Source organism: Corticium candelabrum, chromosome 8, assembly GCF_963422355.1.
Source record: "Corticium candelabrum chromosome 8, ooCorCand1.1, whole genome shotgun sequence".
In the NCBI taxonomy this organism is placed as follows: domain Eukaryota; kingdom Metazoa; phylum Porifera; class Homoscleromorpha; order Homosclerophorida; family Plakinidae; genus Corticium; species Corticium candelabrum.
In genome coordinates this window covers 1,761,765-1,779,248 of record NC_085092.1, presented here as the reverse complement: position 1 = coordinate 1,779,248, position 17,484 = coordinate 1,761,765, and the positions used below count along the sequence as shown (strand labels likewise).

At 40.5% G+C, this 17,484-nt stretch overlaps 2 protein-coding genes across 2 annotated transcripts in view; both read right to left on the bottom strand.

Moving 5' to 3' along the window:
* Positions 1-637: 637 nt before the first annotated feature.
* LOC134183239 (uncharacterized) lies at positions 638-1,677 on the bottom strand. The gene has a single exon (XM_062650729.1). The coding sequence runs from the start codon at positions 1,337-1,339 to the stop codon at positions 662-664; it is 678 nt and encodes a 225-aa protein (XP_062506713.1). The 5' UTR covers positions 1,340-1,677; the 3' UTR covers positions 638-661.
* LOC134183667 (uncharacterized) overlaps positions 1,464-17,484 on the bottom strand; it is a 38,885-nt gene continuing 22,864 nt past the window's right edge. The window contains exons 8-22 of the mRNA XM_062651254.1: positions 16,411-16,647; positions 13,110-13,346; positions 12,831-12,896; positions 12,552-12,617; positions 11,345-12,493; positions 11,122-11,203; positions 8,400-8,804; positions 8,004-8,112; positions 7,838-7,946; positions 7,597-7,776; positions 7,407-7,544; positions 4,548-4,588; positions 4,340-4,452; positions 1,638-3,927; positions 1,464-1,467 (exon numbers count right to left, since the gene is read on the bottom strand). Coding sequence (XP_062507238.1) covers positions 1,464-1,467; positions 1,638-3,927; positions 4,340-4,452; positions 4,548-4,588; positions 7,407-7,544; positions 7,597-7,776; positions 7,838-7,946; positions 8,004-8,112; positions 8,400-8,804; positions 11,122-11,203; positions 11,345-12,493; positions 12,552-12,617; positions 12,831-12,896; positions 13,110-13,346; positions 16,411-16,647 — 5,226 coding nt within the window. The remainder of the gene's footprint in view (positions 1,468-1,637; positions 3,928-4,339; positions 4,453-4,547; positions 4,589-7,406; positions 7,545-7,596; positions 7,777-7,837; positions 7,947-8,003; positions 8,113-8,399; positions 8,805-11,121; positions 11,204-11,344; positions 12,494-12,551; positions 12,618-12,830; positions 12,897-13,109; positions 13,347-16,410; positions 16,648-17,484) is intronic.

The following is a 17,484-nucleotide window of genomic DNA, read 5'->3' as shown; positions in this document are numbered from 1 at the left end:
AAGACTGACTACTGTATGCACGTCTGCTACAAAAGAATAATAAGACGATCGAGGCAAACCAGTACATGCAACTTTGCATAATACTTGCTATCAGTAGCTAGGTTGACCATGCACTTATGTTTAGCCAGCCAATATCTAGTCCATATACTATGTTAATTGATCAATAATTTTAACTTACATTACAATTCACTATATTCAAATTCATATTACATGGACGTGTGACAAACACGTGAAGCCTAGGTATTCCAAAATTTAACGAAAATGCATTTTCAAGCATAACGTATCAAGAGTTCACAAATTTTAAAACCATGCCTACAAATGATGGGGCTATACCTTGGTCTAGCCCATGCCATGCTACACCCTTGCACATCAAGTGCTATCAGTGCATGCAAGTCATATATATATATATATATATATATATATATATATATATATATATATATATATATATACACACATATACATATATACGTATATGTGTATATATATACACATATACATATATACATATATACATATATATATATATATATATATATATATATATATATATATATATATATATATATATATATATATATATATATATATACATATATACATACATATATATATATATTTTTTTTTTTTTTATATATATATTTATTTATTTCTTACACACCTACTCACATACAGGGAAGTCCCAACTAAGGACTTCAGCTACTTCCGCAAGTATGCGGCTAGATATCATTCTAGCGTTATAAATCCATAATCTAACAGAAAGCTGCTCTAGCAAATTCTTTAAAGCCTTCCAGAAGGGAACAGCTAACACAGCACATACTTTTGAGGATATAGACTTCAAAGTCTCTAGACTGTCTGGTGACCAAAGGCCAAGTGTTTCAACTACCAACGGATAAAATGTACCACCAGTCAAAGATACTCTTGCATGGTGACGATCATCCTTGCCCATTTCTGCTGCTTCTGCAACAACTCCTGATGTTTCAGCAACTCGAGCAATGTAAGATGGTTGCAACGTGTTTCTTACAGTGATGTCAAAATATCCAGGCCGTCCATTCAAGAAATTCGGATGGAAGACATCACCTGGGCGGCATTTGGATTGACCCGAGCTTCTCTGTTCTTTCACAACTTGTTTGGAATCAATGAGGAGTGATTGCCAAATAGACTCACATAAAGCATTATGTCGATTCAGACGATGTGGACCATGACCACACCCAACAAGATGATCTCCATATGGGTCAAGTGGATGACCACATATACATCTGATGCTGTTTGGTGGGAACGGAAACACAGGTAGACCCAACCAGTATCTTGCTGCTACAACAAACTCATGGGGTGACATGGTGAGGCCTAAGTTACGGTTTGGAGTTGCCCGCAACCATGCACCAGTATGAGGAGATGATAATGTCTTCAAGCGAGCCCTATCTCTGAGACTCACTGAATTGAGTAGGTTGGAAAATGAAATGTCATCTAGTTGAATTTGAATCTGATGTTGTGTAGCTGTCACCAAATCTAATGAAGGTGAATCCTTTCTTGAAAGTAGGTTATGTACGATTCCTCGTGCTTCGTCTTCTCCAGGCAAGGGTTTGATCAAATTTAGAAGAGAAGGATGGTTACGTTTCAGTAGGCAATTAACTAACTTTCGATTTGAGTTACAGCTGCCAAGAAAAGCGGAAGGTGAAGTAGATAAGGCCTCCCGGATACCCATACCTCCTTTTCCAATTGGCAATACTGCTTGTGACCATGCAAAGTCAGAAATTGAAGATCTTGTGATCCGGCCGAGAGATCGGCGTAACCCTTCATCGAAAATAGACAATGTGCTCGTAGCAACCCCAGGTCTCACAGATCGTAGCAAATGGTTGATTTTACATATGGACAGGCAACTTCTCAACAACTGAAGTTCCACTTGTGGATTTTCAAGATCAGAGAGATGAGATTGGGTATTTGCTACTTGATCGACTCGCTTCTTGAAACAATTAGTGAAGAAATCAGATGAACCAAACACAGGAGAACCAAGCAATTCCATTCCATCTGACAACCGGTGTACTTCTGGTGGAAATTCTGGATGTGTTCGATCTCCTGAAGGCCAAAACACTTCACACTTTGATAAATTGACATGAAGGCCCAGGGAAGGACCTTTCTCTATGATGAAGTTTATTAACTTTGAGACAGATTTCCGTGTGCCAGCAAAAGTACCATCGTCAAGGTACCACAAATTTAGGTCTAAGCCAGGCACTTCTCCAACTTCATCCATTAGTTCTAGGACGACTAAGGAGAACAGCAGTGGTCCCAATGGATCGCCTTGTTGGACTCCTGCTGTAGATGTAAGGTGATGATAGCCAAAGCGCAACTCAGCAGCACAGTGATAGCACCACTGTACCCAAGCTACCAATTCAGGAAATTCACTGCCAAGTCTCTTCAGGAATGAATTGCGATGGCATTCATTGAACGCATTCTTCATGTCCAGTTTGAAACAGCACAGGTCATGTCTAGCACTGTTCTCTTCAATGTATGACCTTAGAGAATGAACACTTGCCTCTAAACCTCCTCGTATTCCAACACCTACCTGACCATATGGTAAGAAGACGTCCGGTAAGCGAGGTTTTATAGCAGAACAGCAAAGACGGCTAGCCAAACGACGCAACACTTCCCCAACAGCAATGGGCCGAATGCCGCCAGCCTTCTTTTGGAGAGCAGTCAAAGGGGCACCAGACAGGAAGGGAGAAATGTTGCGATCAAGTTTTCCAGACAACAAGAGACACATCAATCGTGTTAGGTTTTCTAAACAGGACTGCGCTTCTGGAACATTGCAACCTCGTATAGCATCAATTAAGTGTTGTGCTCGAAGATGAGAATAACCGGGACTTGAGCCATTGGGAAATGCTTCCAATGCAGAAATAACCTCCTGAGAGTCCACAACTAGTGAAGGTGGGACTTCCTCTAGCCAAGCAGGAAGATCGTGAACTGGATGTCGATTTGCCAACTCTTCTAAAGCTTCACTGCTGTCATGAGAGGCACAACCTCGTGAACCCAAAGCCTGAAGTGCATCACTGTATCGACCTTCTGAAGCCAATCTCAATGATCTTCGAGTATTTGTGGTAGCGGTATTTGAGGAATTCAATGAAACATGGCAAGGGTTAGTTTCAGCCTTGACATCCAGCCACAGTGATAGAATATCTCCATCCAACCAACGTTGAAGGCGAGAATACAAAATTTCCTTTACAACGTACCTTTTCTTTCTCCCACCACGAGGAGGACAGCGAAGGGTAGCTTTGGCCAGCATGAAGAGGCGAGCAAAGCCCCACAGGCCACCCTCACAAGCACACCGTAATTCTTTAGCTAAAACCACACTTAGAAGTGGTCTAACTGATTTTGGGACATGAGTAACTGTCTGAACAGGTGTGGTGACAATTTCGTTCATCAGTGAATTGAAAACAGACAATTCCATGTCACCAACAGCTGGATAGGACATCATAGAAGCTGCTTTAATACCCTCGAGCACCAAATTAGAAGATGAGGATACAGGCACTGATGAAGAAGTAATCCTTGAAGCTGATGTTGGAGCTACCTCCGGTGAATTCTGAATTCCAATATCACCGTTAACAGCTGTGGATTCACACTGACTCAACCAGGATGATGCACTTGGATGGGTCATCAAACCACGACATCTACCACGACCAGGACCTAGAGAACGTCGGCAAAATGAGAAACGATTACCATAAGCAAAGCCACATTCTGAACATAAGCGACGGTTGTGGAATTCTAAGAACTGAACATCCGGGAAATTTCTGTAGCAAATGTGGTTTGCATTTATGTGTTGAAACAGCGAAACTGTGTCTCTTGTCACCAGAGAACATAAAGGACAACATGAATTAGGACTTTGAGTAGAACGCCTACCGTCAGGGGGATCATCTTCTTCGGTATCACTCTCTACGCAACCAGAACCAGACTCAGACATGATTCACCTCAAACTGTGCACAGAGGCCAACGAAAGAAAATGTTGAATGCAACAGCAGCAGCAAGTCTTGGGTGACGACAAAAACCAAACGTTGAGCTCAAAGAAAGAATCCAATGTCAAACGTGACGACAGAAACCAAACGTTGAGCGCAAAGAAAGAATCCAAAGTCAAACGCTCGCGATCGTCGATGGCTTGGTGGGGTGATTGTGACGTCACAATGCAGATAGTACAGATCTGGTGAAAAGCAAGTAGAATTCGACGGAAAACGCGAAATTCACGGATATTGATGCCAGGAAACCAACAGACGAAGATAATGAAGGAGTATGAGATGGGAGAACGGCAGGAAAACGATCAACTCGAGGTAAAAATTCAAATGGCGGCGACCGTTGAAATGTGCAGTCTGGACAAACCGCAAGTCACACGTAAAACGCACCTGAATTCCTGTCAATGTACTGGAAACCAACAAACGAAGCCAAAATGGAACGACCAAAGGCACTCTGAAACAGAGAAGACCGTCACAAAACGGAGCCTAACAAAAGGACGCCACCATTGCAGGTATCCCGTATATATATATGCGCGTACACCTACTTACCTATTTCTATTTAACGTTCTTTCCATCTCTTCATGAGCGTTCTGTACACATACAAATAGACACAATGTTCATACTCACGTAAAGTACTGAGATCCAGAAATTTTCTCACATTGTTGGTAAATACGTTAGGACCACACCCTCAAAATCCAAATGGGTGTCCGTCCTGATAAAAGATCTGGGGAAACACTGGCATCCTATATAGGAAGATCTTGACAGTCCTATAGCCTTGACCAACTAGCCATTTCTTATTGCAGTTACGATATTATTCAACAATCCAGGTTATTACTAGTTTTACAGTATACGTAGGCACCTTGCATTGGTAAGTAACCCATCGCAATGGAGTTTTCTGACCGTCTACTGAAACGCTGCGCCCTAGCTAGACAGTACACGTATTTGTTGAAACCCTGTCATAGAAATTACCGTAAACATGCAAACTTCTAATAAAGTACAGGACATGTGAATAGTTTGATTGTAGGTGGCATTCAGCTCCTGAAGGTGTTTCTTGGTTGTCAAGTACACACAATCCCTAGCTACAATACAAAAGGATGGAGCAACGGATCTTTGCAAGGCTTTTTCGTCGCCATTTGGTCACTTGCAAGAATCGTTCCAGACTGATACGTAGTCGGACACGAAGATGACTTTTTGAAGTAGGTCTTATAATGAAACGTGGTCGTGGGGTGGAGAAACTTGAGGTTCGTGTACACACACACACACACACACACACACACACACACACACACACACACACACACACACACACACACACACACCAAGACTTAGATGGATTGCCATATAGGACCATGCCCCTTTCTGTTGTGCCACCTGGATTAGAAGCCTCGCTATGCTCGGCAACAATACAGCCATTGCTAGAAAAATAGCCACAATACTTCCCTTCCCTGTGCTCTAATCAGTTCTGGAAAATAAACTATCTACACTAAATGTGGCTTATTCAACCTAACCTCACGACCAATACCAGGGTTCTCGCTACAACGTGGCAGTGTGGCGCTGTGCCACGCTCCAGTAGGCGTGCGCAACGCTCAGAAACGGTAGATAGCAGTCCAAAGTTTGACAGCTAGGGAATGTATGAGAATTCCATACTACAGTACTGAGACACAATATGATATTACTTAGTAAATGTGACATTAGCCACAAATCCAGACTGTTACAAAAGAACATGGGATAGTAGCCTAGCTCTGTACCTACTTGTGGTAATTGCAGTCCCGGATGCGCTGCCATTGATAGTCCCGGATGCTCTTCCCATGACACGGAAAGCACACTTCTTGTGACAATGTCCGAGAAGTGTAGCATCTAGAATCTACTCTAGACTAGTCATGGCTTCTTGCGAATCAACAACATTGGTCTGTGCATGTCAATCAACGCCTGACTAGACAGACTTTCTGTAGTTTCGTCCATGAAACTTGTGCATTCGCAACCTATGAACATCGCTAAGAAGGGCTGAGTGGCGGCCCAAGTTGATTTCCTTGCCAGGGCACTTGAATGCATGTTACACACAATAGCTACGACGTAAATATACCTCACTTAAGATCGGCTTAAGTGTGCATGCCCAACTTAGACATGGACCTGCCCATCCCGCCACACTCCCAAAAATCTCTAGCGAGAACCTTGCAATACCATCTGAAGTAAACATGGACATGTAGCAATTAGCTGTCCTTGTATTACTTGTCTTATGTCAAAGCAGAAGTAGTGCCTGTGAATAAACATGCACTGACAGGGCTGACTTACAGTCACCCGCACAGGACAAGCATCAGCTCAGCATCACTTGAGGCTGAAACTTACTGATTTACAGAACCCAAGCACAAGTACAATTGTCAACATTCTACCATCTGAGACGACTGTTGACCATGTAAGATTGCAGTTCTTAAAGAAGAACTCTCACCAAAATCAACTATCTCTCAGATGAAAGATGTCACTTCATGATACAACCCTTTGCAACCGTTTACTGCAGAAGTTTACCGTAACGAAGAAATAAAGCATTGAAATTACCCGCGTGGGCGTGTTTAGTACCCGTATGTGGCATATGCGTACCTCTGATTGTTGGTTAGCAAGGAAGACCGATATCTGTGCACATTTCAAGGTAAGGATTATGAGACATATAGTGTCAAGTTGTGATTTATTGACTAAAGCAAACTGGGACCCCAAAGTTATCATGCAGGTATCGACTGTGGCAATACAACCTCAGAAGGAGACCCTTCTTAGATTAGGTCATAGATCATGTCTCGCTGAATTTTGGGTGCGTTAAGAGCACTTGGTATGGTTAAACCTAAAGTAGTTACTTCGAGAAAGTAAGACTTTGTGTACACACGGGGAATCGTCTGAACAACTCATTGCCGATTCTCTGCTTCTGTGGCTGTCTGGACCGTAGGTTTCCTGCAGGAAGATACCAGGCCTTGTATCATTCTTTCAACAAGTTTTAGTATTTGGTGAGAGTTCTCCTTTAATACACATAAAGCAAATATTGCTACTGCAACTGCAATCCTGCATTACAAAGTTCCTTGCCCTTATTTGCACTAATTCTGGAAAACAGTCTGCAATCTTGCAGTCATCTCTCTCCACATGTTCTGCATGCAATCTTTGTAACAAGCATAGCCGATCTGCCAGAAGCAAGGAAGTCTCTCACAACATCAGTAAGAGCTTCCTTATCTAAATTTGAACTAGACCACGTGAGTAAACACGGCAGCTGATCGGTAGAATAATACTATCTATTTCCAGTTGACATCAGCATCTTGATGCTGGCAACAGCATAGTGTCCCAGCAAAAGGTCAACATGTTTACAATAGGGCGCTTGGCTGATGCTCAGATTGCTTAAGTTACTTCTATCAACAAACAATTTCCACATACCTTCCTGGACATCTGCAGTATGGTGATATTCAGTAATTTTAATCCATTCATGGAGCGTTCACTCATATCCCTCCCTTTAATTACAGATACTGAGCTGTCAGTCACTCCCGCCGACTTTAGAGCACCAAGAACAAACCCCTATCAAACAGTTTAATTAGCCAAGAACCCAAACAATCGTAACCAACAATACCCTGAAAATGCCCAAGTCTGCCTCACTCTGTCCTCGCAATAAAGCAATTCCAGTAGCCAGCTGTGAAGGAGAAGGAATCTCAAGAAAAGTTGTTCTAGCAAGAGTGAGAACTCTTCCCAAATGATGGACAAAACCTGGTCCAAGTTGTACAAGAGGTTGGAAAACTTCAACACCAAGAAACTGTACACACACTTGATAAACATTGGCAACAACCACTGCAGCCACAAAATAGGTACACAACCTGAAAGCGAAATAAGTCTGGCATCGAATGAAGTGATATAACCATTTCTGGTGTAAGATCTTGTGAAAAAGATAAAACATTTGACAGACTCAAGCTCTCTATCATTGACCTAAAACAACAATTATTATTTACTATAATAACACCAATTGCAAGCAAACAAGCTAACAAGTGAGACTTGAAAACCGATTGATACATTGCAGGAAGAATGGTCACAACAGAAGTGTTTGGGTACATTCTTGCAATTTTGGTACCAAGCAATGTCTGCTGCTGACCACCTAGACATCAATAAAAAGGCTGGTACAATGGTCAAAAGTAGGCATCAAAGAAAACAAACAGACAAAAGACACGCCAACTGACAAACAGAAGACAAAAATAAACCAAGAAGCAAACAGACAAACTAACAAACACCTTGACAGACAGGCATAAACAGACAAACAGACACACAAACAGATAGAAAAACAGACTGACCGGCAGACAGACAGACAGACAGATAGACAGACAGACAGACAGACAAGTGTCTAAAGAGACAGACAAGTGTCTAAAGAGGCAGAAAAAGCATTACCATAAGTCAAAACACTGAAGTTCTTCGATTGTTCTTCTTTGATGTTGTTTTGCACACTTGACCATTCTGCATCAAACAGATTCGTTCTAACATCATTTAGAACTTGTGTCTTTTCCCTAAGTGCACGCAGTTTCTCAAGTGGACTTGGAGTAGGTGGATCAGTGGGTAGTTCTGTAGTGTCAACATTTTCTTCATCGTCAGAGTTTTCAGTATTATCCAGTTCATCTCCTTCCACTTCTTTGTTATCTAGTGACTTCTCATGCTTGTTGAGAGTGTCCTCCAACTTTGTGAGTAATTGCTTCACAGAACTCTTCTCCTTTGCCGTGTCTTTTGAAGACAACTTCAATGGTAGATGATCTCCATGATGTTTCAACCACGAACTGTAAGACTTCTTGGAAAGTGAGTCTGCACCAAAGAAATCACATGCATGTAAGAGGCACAAATCAAATATAACTAAAACCTAGTAACAACATAAAGACAAAAGCAGATAAGTAAAACAGATGTATCTATCATACTAATTTCTATGTTTGTCTGGATCACCTACTACTAAATCTCTAGAAATGCATAACTGTACAGCACCAGACACCTCCTTCCTCCAGCAGTTTCTAAAGTTAGCTTCAATGTTTCTGCCACTGAAATCATGATTTCTCCAATATGTCGTCTGTACAGTCTTCTGCTGCTGATTCTAATAACCAAAATGTTAGAAAATTGAGGGTGTGCATAGTATAGTAACTCCCGACTGAGACAGATATTAGCCATATTTTATCTTCCGTTCTGTTATTCCTGCTGAATCTTGATGCAACATCTACCTAAAGGAGAGCCGTGTGTGTGTGTGTGTGTGTGTGTGTGTGTGTGTGTGTGTGTGTGTGTGTGTGTGTGTGTGTGTGTGTGTGTGTGTAAAAGCATATCTCCAAAATGGCCATTTGCAGCTCCGCTGAATATTGCTCACACATGCCGATCCAATCTAGTTAGACAGTGAAGGTGTGGTTGTCTTCCAGAGTTCTCTTGGGACGACGCCAATTCTTGCCAATCAAACCTGCCTCCACTCGCACAAATTTTCAAATAAACATGCACAAAGGTCAATAGACAAAACTACTGCAAACCAGGCTATTTAGGTGTCGATTGATGGGCACAGCAGTTTTGTAAGCTTTAAACAATACAAAATCTTGGTGCTCACTGTGAACTGAGTGCGCTTGGTTACTCTGAGAGAAAGACGTGACTACGGCAGATGCAACATTCGGAAACGTAACATGTGCTTTCTGGTCACGTGCAGAGCATAAAGAACTCAGATCTGGCTCAAAGTGCGAGGGTACTTGTCGAATTTTACCGAAACTGCAGTGTAGCAACCTCAGTTTGAGGTTTTACAAGAAAAATTCCGAGAACTACATCTAAAAAGCATAGAACTTAGCTACCAGAGTCACAGTCTACCGCAACCTCACACTGCAACGTCTTGATCGTTCCAATTCAGGCTATAGAGACACTTCAGTCAGCGTTGCCTTCAGTGCAAATATTAGAGCATCTAAGTCCTCGCAGTTACTGAATGTTTAAAAAAGTGCACCATTTTCAAGTGTGCATGTCCAAGCGTGACCCTGCACAATTTCTTCAACTTTCTACAACTAACATATGTACATGTTTGTGTCTAACAACAAGGAAATTGTGGTGGCAACTTAATTGTGCATGTACGATGTGTTTGGTATTGTGGTACTCTATTAGAATGACTAAGTTTCGTTGTGATAAGTGATAATTAACTAATAGATCATAATACGTGTGTATCCATACATGGTCGTGTAAGTCTTCCTATCAGGTTTGCCTTTGCAGCCTTTGTGGGCAAGATCATGCCTGAACTCATAATGTCAAACCCCAAAACCCACTTCATCCTAAAAAGCAGTGCTCCACTGATCTGGTATCAGTATTGGCATTGGCACCAATACCGGAGATGGACAGCAGTATTGGTATCCGTAAAAATTCACTTGCCGATACCTCACACACCAGTCTGGTGACTGAAGGGTTAACAGATGTGGTTCTATATCATGACGACTCATGCCAGTAGCATTTGGTCATATTTTGCGGTCTCACCAGTAGACAACCGTAAGGCCAGGGAAGTCACAAAAGAGCAACAGCATGGTGCAGTGCCGTGCTCAATACGTTGCCTCACACTTTCAAACTTTCCACCACATTATGCTGAGAGTGGGCATGCAAGGTCTGCCTCGAAGCTAAATTTCTGTGATAAAACGTCAAAGAACTCGTGTCGAGTCTTTGGAAGCAGCTCCAATGAATTGCAATGTACTGATTCTTTGACTGCAAACTTGAGTGAGGTTGTTAACTCACGCAAGAAGGCAAGGACAAGGTTTCCTTCATGTCAGATTGGATGGATGACTCAGTATTCTTGATTGCTTGCTGTTCCTGACGAGAATGAACCAGAGAAAAGTTCATGGTGCACGTAATGTCAGGACTATCGGACAACCAGTGAAGTCATACTGGTATTTGGTGAATGAAAGAGTGTATACTTCCGAGAAAAAAGATATTATCAAACGACACAGTACCAAACAAGTATTGTTATTTTTGATGTCATCTTAATGACAAGGTAATAGTATTAACAGAGTATTTTGCACTGCAAGTGTTAACACAACTAACTGCATAAACTAAGAATCTAATGAACTTTCACATACACAATAACTATAAAAACCATTACAAGAACACTACATCCACACACATAACAAACCTTTTCTGTCTCGCTGAGCAACCTTATCTCCATATTTTGATTCTGTCTTATCTCCCGTTTCATCTAAAGCAAGCAGCCGTCGCTACAAAACACACCAACAGCTGCAGTTGGCTGCAAACTTGCAACAGGATAGTAATATGTACAATGATATATATATATATATATATATATATATATATATATATATATATATACATATATATACTTACACAAATATACTTACTCTGTGTAATGTGTTCGTTTCTTCAGTATTTAGCTCTCCTCCACCATTGTTTTTTGTACCAAGCCCTTGTACTATTTTTGTGTCCATTTTGGCCTTACTTTCCTCATGGATTTTGTCTACACCATACTTTGATGATGTCTTTTTTGGCACTTGATCTGGAATTCTTAAAACTTTCGACAACATTGACTGCTTCCTACCTCCTGTTTCGGCAACGGGTTTAACTGCATTTGGTAAATTCTGTTTCTCACTGTTGCTTTGTCTCCTATTTAAATTTGCTTGTGTCTTGGGTGCATCATGACCTGTTACCTTACTGCTTCTTCTTCTACGAAGAGGTTGTTTTCCAATATCTTTACGTGGTAGTTTTATATTTTCCTGTTTGCTGTCACTTGTAATCCTGCTCTTCAAATCACTATTACGATTACGATTATCACTATTACGATTATCAGCCTGTTTCGGCAGAGAAATTGTCGTGACCTTAGCACCAACAGTTGGACTAATATCTCTCATTTTCACACCATCAGCTTGTTTCTTTTTCAGTTCAACTGTTTGTCCAATCAATTCATCACTCACTTCTTTTCTCTTCTCTTTGTCCGTGTCACCAACAGCTTGAATCTTATCAGTTGGATCAGACTCCTGTCCTGTGATTCTATTTAAATTCTCATGAGGTTCTTCAAACGTTGTCTCTCTATCAAGTTCTCTTTTCACTGCTTCCAGTTGTGTCTCTGCTGCTATTTTCATGTTTTTGCCTTCTGAAGTGCGATCTTGTTTCGGCGAAATTATGTCATCAGTCTCTCTAGTCCACTGGTCTTCAAGGTGTTGTTTCTCTTCTGTCTCCTCAACATCAACCTCATATTTCCATGCATCAGCTGCATGTTCAGCTGGTTGTTCTTTCAAAATTGTTGTTGCAGTCTTGTCCTTGGTGTTCCCTATCTTTGAAGGGCTTTGAACAGCTTTTTGTCTTTGCATCACTTTTGAAGGTTTCGTATTACTTTTATCACTCAACAAACTCTTTCTATCTGCTTCTGTAGGCTTAGTATGTCTCTTGAGAGTCTGAGGTTGGGATAATGGTCTGGTAACTTTTTGTGTTAGTTTCTTTGTCTTCTGAGATAGAACAACAACAGGCTTTTTGTCAGATACATCAACAGTTTTCTAGAGTTCAGAATCACTCAGACTACTAAACACTAATATAACAAACACCTAAACTTACAGATTCCTGTTTAATGACATGGACTGTACTTTTAGACAGCTGCTGTGCTGCATACTGATCAGTCAACTGTTACACACATCAAACATACTTCAGAAACAGCTGAAAATTCCTCAATGCTAGTTTAGTACGTCAACTAGTTAACAATTAACCATAATCAAATATTAGATGATACACAGCCATATCAATATTGCACAATCAACAGAAATAATATTGAAGTTTGAGGAGAATGAGTACCAAACCAACAAATCAGTCCAATCATCTTATGAGTATCCTACTTACTCGTGCAACTTTGCTTGAAAACGCAGCCAGTCTGTGTTCTCCTGTCTCTGGATCCCATTCACTTCTCTATAATACAGTAGAAAACTTAAAAAAACATAATTCATACACAAACAACTATCAACAAAACAAATTCAAGTATTTAGTTATAGCAACACTTTAATTCCACTATTCAAAAAATGAAACGTAAATGATTAATTACCATTCAGTATTCAAAAACTACTAGTATATGCCTGAACAAACCCAAACAGAAAATCACAAGAAGAATTAATTTGCACTTACATTGTACTGTAGTTCTGCAAGTGTTGACCCTGAAATCAAGATATTTCTACTCGAATAAGTCCTTGAATATTCCATGTTGAGAAGAGATACTAGAATTTGCTGCATAGTGGAAGCCACAGGCCCCATGTCCAAAAGATTTTGCAAAGAAATAGATCCATTCCTGACAGGAGCATCCAATTTGCTGTTGTCACCAAACAGCAGTTTAGCTTTGCCATTACTGACAAACAAGCCACACACCTAAAGCAAATACAGAAACATAATTAACAGTAACAAAAATAACAAAATAACAAAAGTACCACAATAGTCATTCCGAAATCATTTCGACTTTAACCAAAGTATGAACAAGCGCCAACATGAGTTAATCTAAATCTAATTACATTGCGACAAACCCCAAATATTATATAACAGTATGATGCATGCACTACAGCAAGTTCCTTTGACAATATTCAACAACTCAAGGCAAAACATTTTCAAGCTCATAATCATCAAACACAACAATCCAACAGGTCCTAACCTTGCTAATAAAATATATTACATTTGCATGTGTCAATAACTGGGAGTATATGCCTGATGAAAGTGACACTCCATCAGTAACCATTAATTACAAACCAAGTTGTGCCACACAAATGTGAAAATGTAATTACGGTACATAATGTACGTCAAAACATTTCAGTGGTAACAAATTTCCCTGCTGGTGCGTACCATATTTTAGTGCTAACAACAAATACATGTGTTGCAACCATTAGCAAAAATGCTCCGATAATTTCAGGACATAATTATACAACACAGTCTACTCGAGAGAAAAATAGATGTCTCTCCTAGGAAGACTATGAAAGCAAAGCATGAAGCAAGGAACTAAAAAATTGCGCAGACTCACAACATTTCAAAATAAGAAATATCACATGGAAACATCAAACAACCTACTCTCACTAGACAAAAAGGAGAGAGAAAAGATGGCCAAATAAGCAGATCTGCATGGTCTGCATGCTACATGCACCCAAATGGTTGTCAGTGCCACTCATCAATTTTTCATATACTGCGTACAATCCAGAGTACTTGCAACAAGTAGCAACTATCATTTGCCAGAAGTGTACCCATTTGTCTGTTTCTGCAAATACTGAGAAAAACCCGTACTATATATACTACAGGTTTCCTAAGCTAGCACTAGTATCAATTTCCCCCAATAGCTAAAACAAAGCTTAACTAGTACTACTTGAACCTCCGTCAAGCGTCGCTTCAACTGAAAACTACAAAGCAATAATGGGAGTAGATTCAATATCTAGAGTAGAGTTGAGATAAAATTGATTTTGAAACGTTTACTATTGTCTAGACAGCTGCAGTAGATTCACATTGTAGGGATCTGTAAGTTAATGTAGAGATGTACTATTTCCGTACACAGTTATTTCTATGCATGCATCACTTGTAACTTCTAACTTAAAGACCACTATTCTACTACAGGATTTGGTCAGACTTCCAATATTTTCTCCAACGCTATAGCGATAAATTCTGAATGTCTTTGTCTATCGATTTTACAGTGTAAATTGTGTGTCTAAATACAGATTGTATCAACTTACATACAATATCTCTATGGCATCTGTAGTTGGCAGCTCGCATTAAGAACGAAGTCCCGTACGTAACGTGTGCATTATCATATGCTTTACGTTTGTGTGTATTACTGCAGCAAGATTGGATGCTCATAGACTTCCACAGATAGTGTTACTTGAAATACATCGTTTCTGTTTGTTTGTGATCAAAATTGACGTCTTTCTGGCTAAATTTTCTCTCATGCCGAACAGAGCGTAGTGATTGCTGGCCGGCCATTGTCTCTCATTGCTGCGTGTGACACAAGAGTAGAATGTGGTGATTGGTCACTCACTTGCATAGCATACATTCCTGAAACGTGGCACCCATATATGGTCATTCTCGGGCATAAAGATTTAGTGCAAATAGAACCCCATTAGTATACTGCTCCTCGTAAGTCACGTGACCTTTTCAAAGTCCCATTCCTATGACTTGTAGCTTTTAACTAGTAATCGAAGTCATGTTTACACTTTTGCTTCCACATACTAACAAGTAAATCTAAGATTATCAACTTTACAAAAACTAAAGCCCTGTTTTCACACTCACTTCCAAAGCTGACACCTCAGTGACGATCAATTTACCGCAAACATTAATAATGAGTCAAGAAAAACAAACATATGAAGTCAGACAAGGCATGAAACAATAGTCACATCTTGAGAGAATTTCCACTTTGATTGTAGGTTATCAGGAGGTTGCATACCTCATAACTCAATCTAGGTTTAGGAATTTACGCTGTTGGCAGCCATTGCCAAGTGTGACAAGTGCATGTTTCCGATTCACAGTGCACACGCAGCATAAACAGAAGCACTTCTACATATCACCAAAAAAGAATTGCAAGAAACCCAAATGAAGCCACAAGGAGATCAAGCAAGAATGGCTAGCTACAAGGCTAGGGTTCCATGATACACCTACCTCATTTATAACGCCATGCTGTTGTATAGCAGAACCCTGGGGTGCATTCGTTTATTCTATTCCAACCATTCCGGAATGAGAATACAAGGGAATAATCATTCGAAAGCTATTCCAGAATGGCCGGTTGACTATTCCGATAAAACCATTCCGTCGACAAGTCTACTCGGTTTAGTTTGCGGTATGGTTTACTAGAGGTGTGAGAATGAAAGGAATACCCTGTTTGTTTTGACGAAACCGCAAACCATACATGTGCAATGCTAAACTGTCAAATGACGTGACTCTTTGAATGACGAGAAAGTCAGCCTAACTTGTATTCTACGACTAATTATCCACCTGGCTATTATTTCCACCTCCTAACTCAAGGCCATGGAGAAAGTTGATGCAATGTACACCAGTTGGAAGTCTATTCTTTCATTCTCACTGCTTTCTTCACTACTTTCGCTGTCACTTAATGTCTCTAGCAAGTTTAGAATCACAGCAACGATGGTAGAAGTAGAGGAGAAAGAAATAGTTCGTTCAGCGTTCATCTTGCACAAATACACCTTTCCCGGATACTTCGGGAGAGAACCTGCCACAATCCGGAATGGATAAATACGACCTTGCTGTGTTCTAATCAGAATGGGTTGGAACGACTTCAACCACGTATTCCGGAATAGTGGGAACAGTATAAATGAATGCACCACTAGTAAAATTTAGGTAACGGCACACTGTTGAAAGTGAGAAAATACAACATGGCTCAGTGTTGCACGTACGGACATTAGTGTACAAATAGTTGATTCTGGTAGCAAGTGAAATTACTTTTGCTTACTTTGTTTGCATTGGTTGCGGCATCTATTGCAGCCTTCTTTTTCATACACCATGTTGAATCAATTGGACGTTCTGCATTCTTCAATGTGACACGAACAATACGATAGCGTGGTTCTGACATCAACCCCCATGAATATTTTGTATCACCAATATCCTTGATATCAACAGCCAGTGAAACAGTGTCAAGTGCTTTCTCCAACAGATCTGATAAGCTATTCCAGTGAGAGAAATAACCTGTCTAACAAATACATAAAAATCAATTAGATGCACATCAGTGTACATATCCCTATATCTAGATATATAGTAGCAAACTTGTATTGTTAATGTATTATACAAGTTTTAGTTATTCCTCCATCTACGCATCTGTATACTTGTCTGTAATACCGTGTTTGCATGAGCACGCATAGCAAACTGCGTCACATCGAGCCACGCCCATGTTTACACGACATTCTGTAGAAGCAAGCCAATGCTTTTCATGGGCATTTCATTAACGTGCATTAGTTAATTGAGATTGACGCAGCTTGTGCTAGCTCACGTTTGCAATGGACAGCATAGGACATATACGAGATGTCGCACTATTCATACGAGATGTAAGTCTATCGTCAGGCGACTGTCGCAGCAACGAAGTTTAAGGGATTTGTTTTGCACATCTTCGTCACTCCACAATCGGATAAGACACATAAGACACAGAGTCTCCATCTCACTCCACGCCATTTTGTACCAAATGAGCATGCATGGCTTGTATTCCAGCACGCAATGCATTTACATAATGTACCTGACCCAAACAAGCCCAGGCTGGCCCAGCTAGAAATACCGAGCCAACCTAACACAGCTCGGCCTGTGTTTACACGTACCATAGAAATGGTGCTGGCCCACTTACAAGTACTTGTGTAAACGAGGTATTTCCCCAGAGAGACCAAGGCGCAGCACCCCTTGAACTGGCTACATTTCCACTAACAGTTCAATCACTCACGTGATTGTCTTGTCAAATTATATATACAATATGTACCAAGCCAAACGATTGCAAGCCATTTCTAATGCGTGTGAAATGTCATTTCCTAGAGATATTCAATTT

What these genes read in the sequence shown, in the direction of transcription:
- LOC134183239 (XM_062650729.1), bottom strand. Translation starts at nt 1,339, where the DNA reads ATGTCACCCCATGAGTTTGTTGTAGCAGCAAGATACTGGTTGGGTCTA.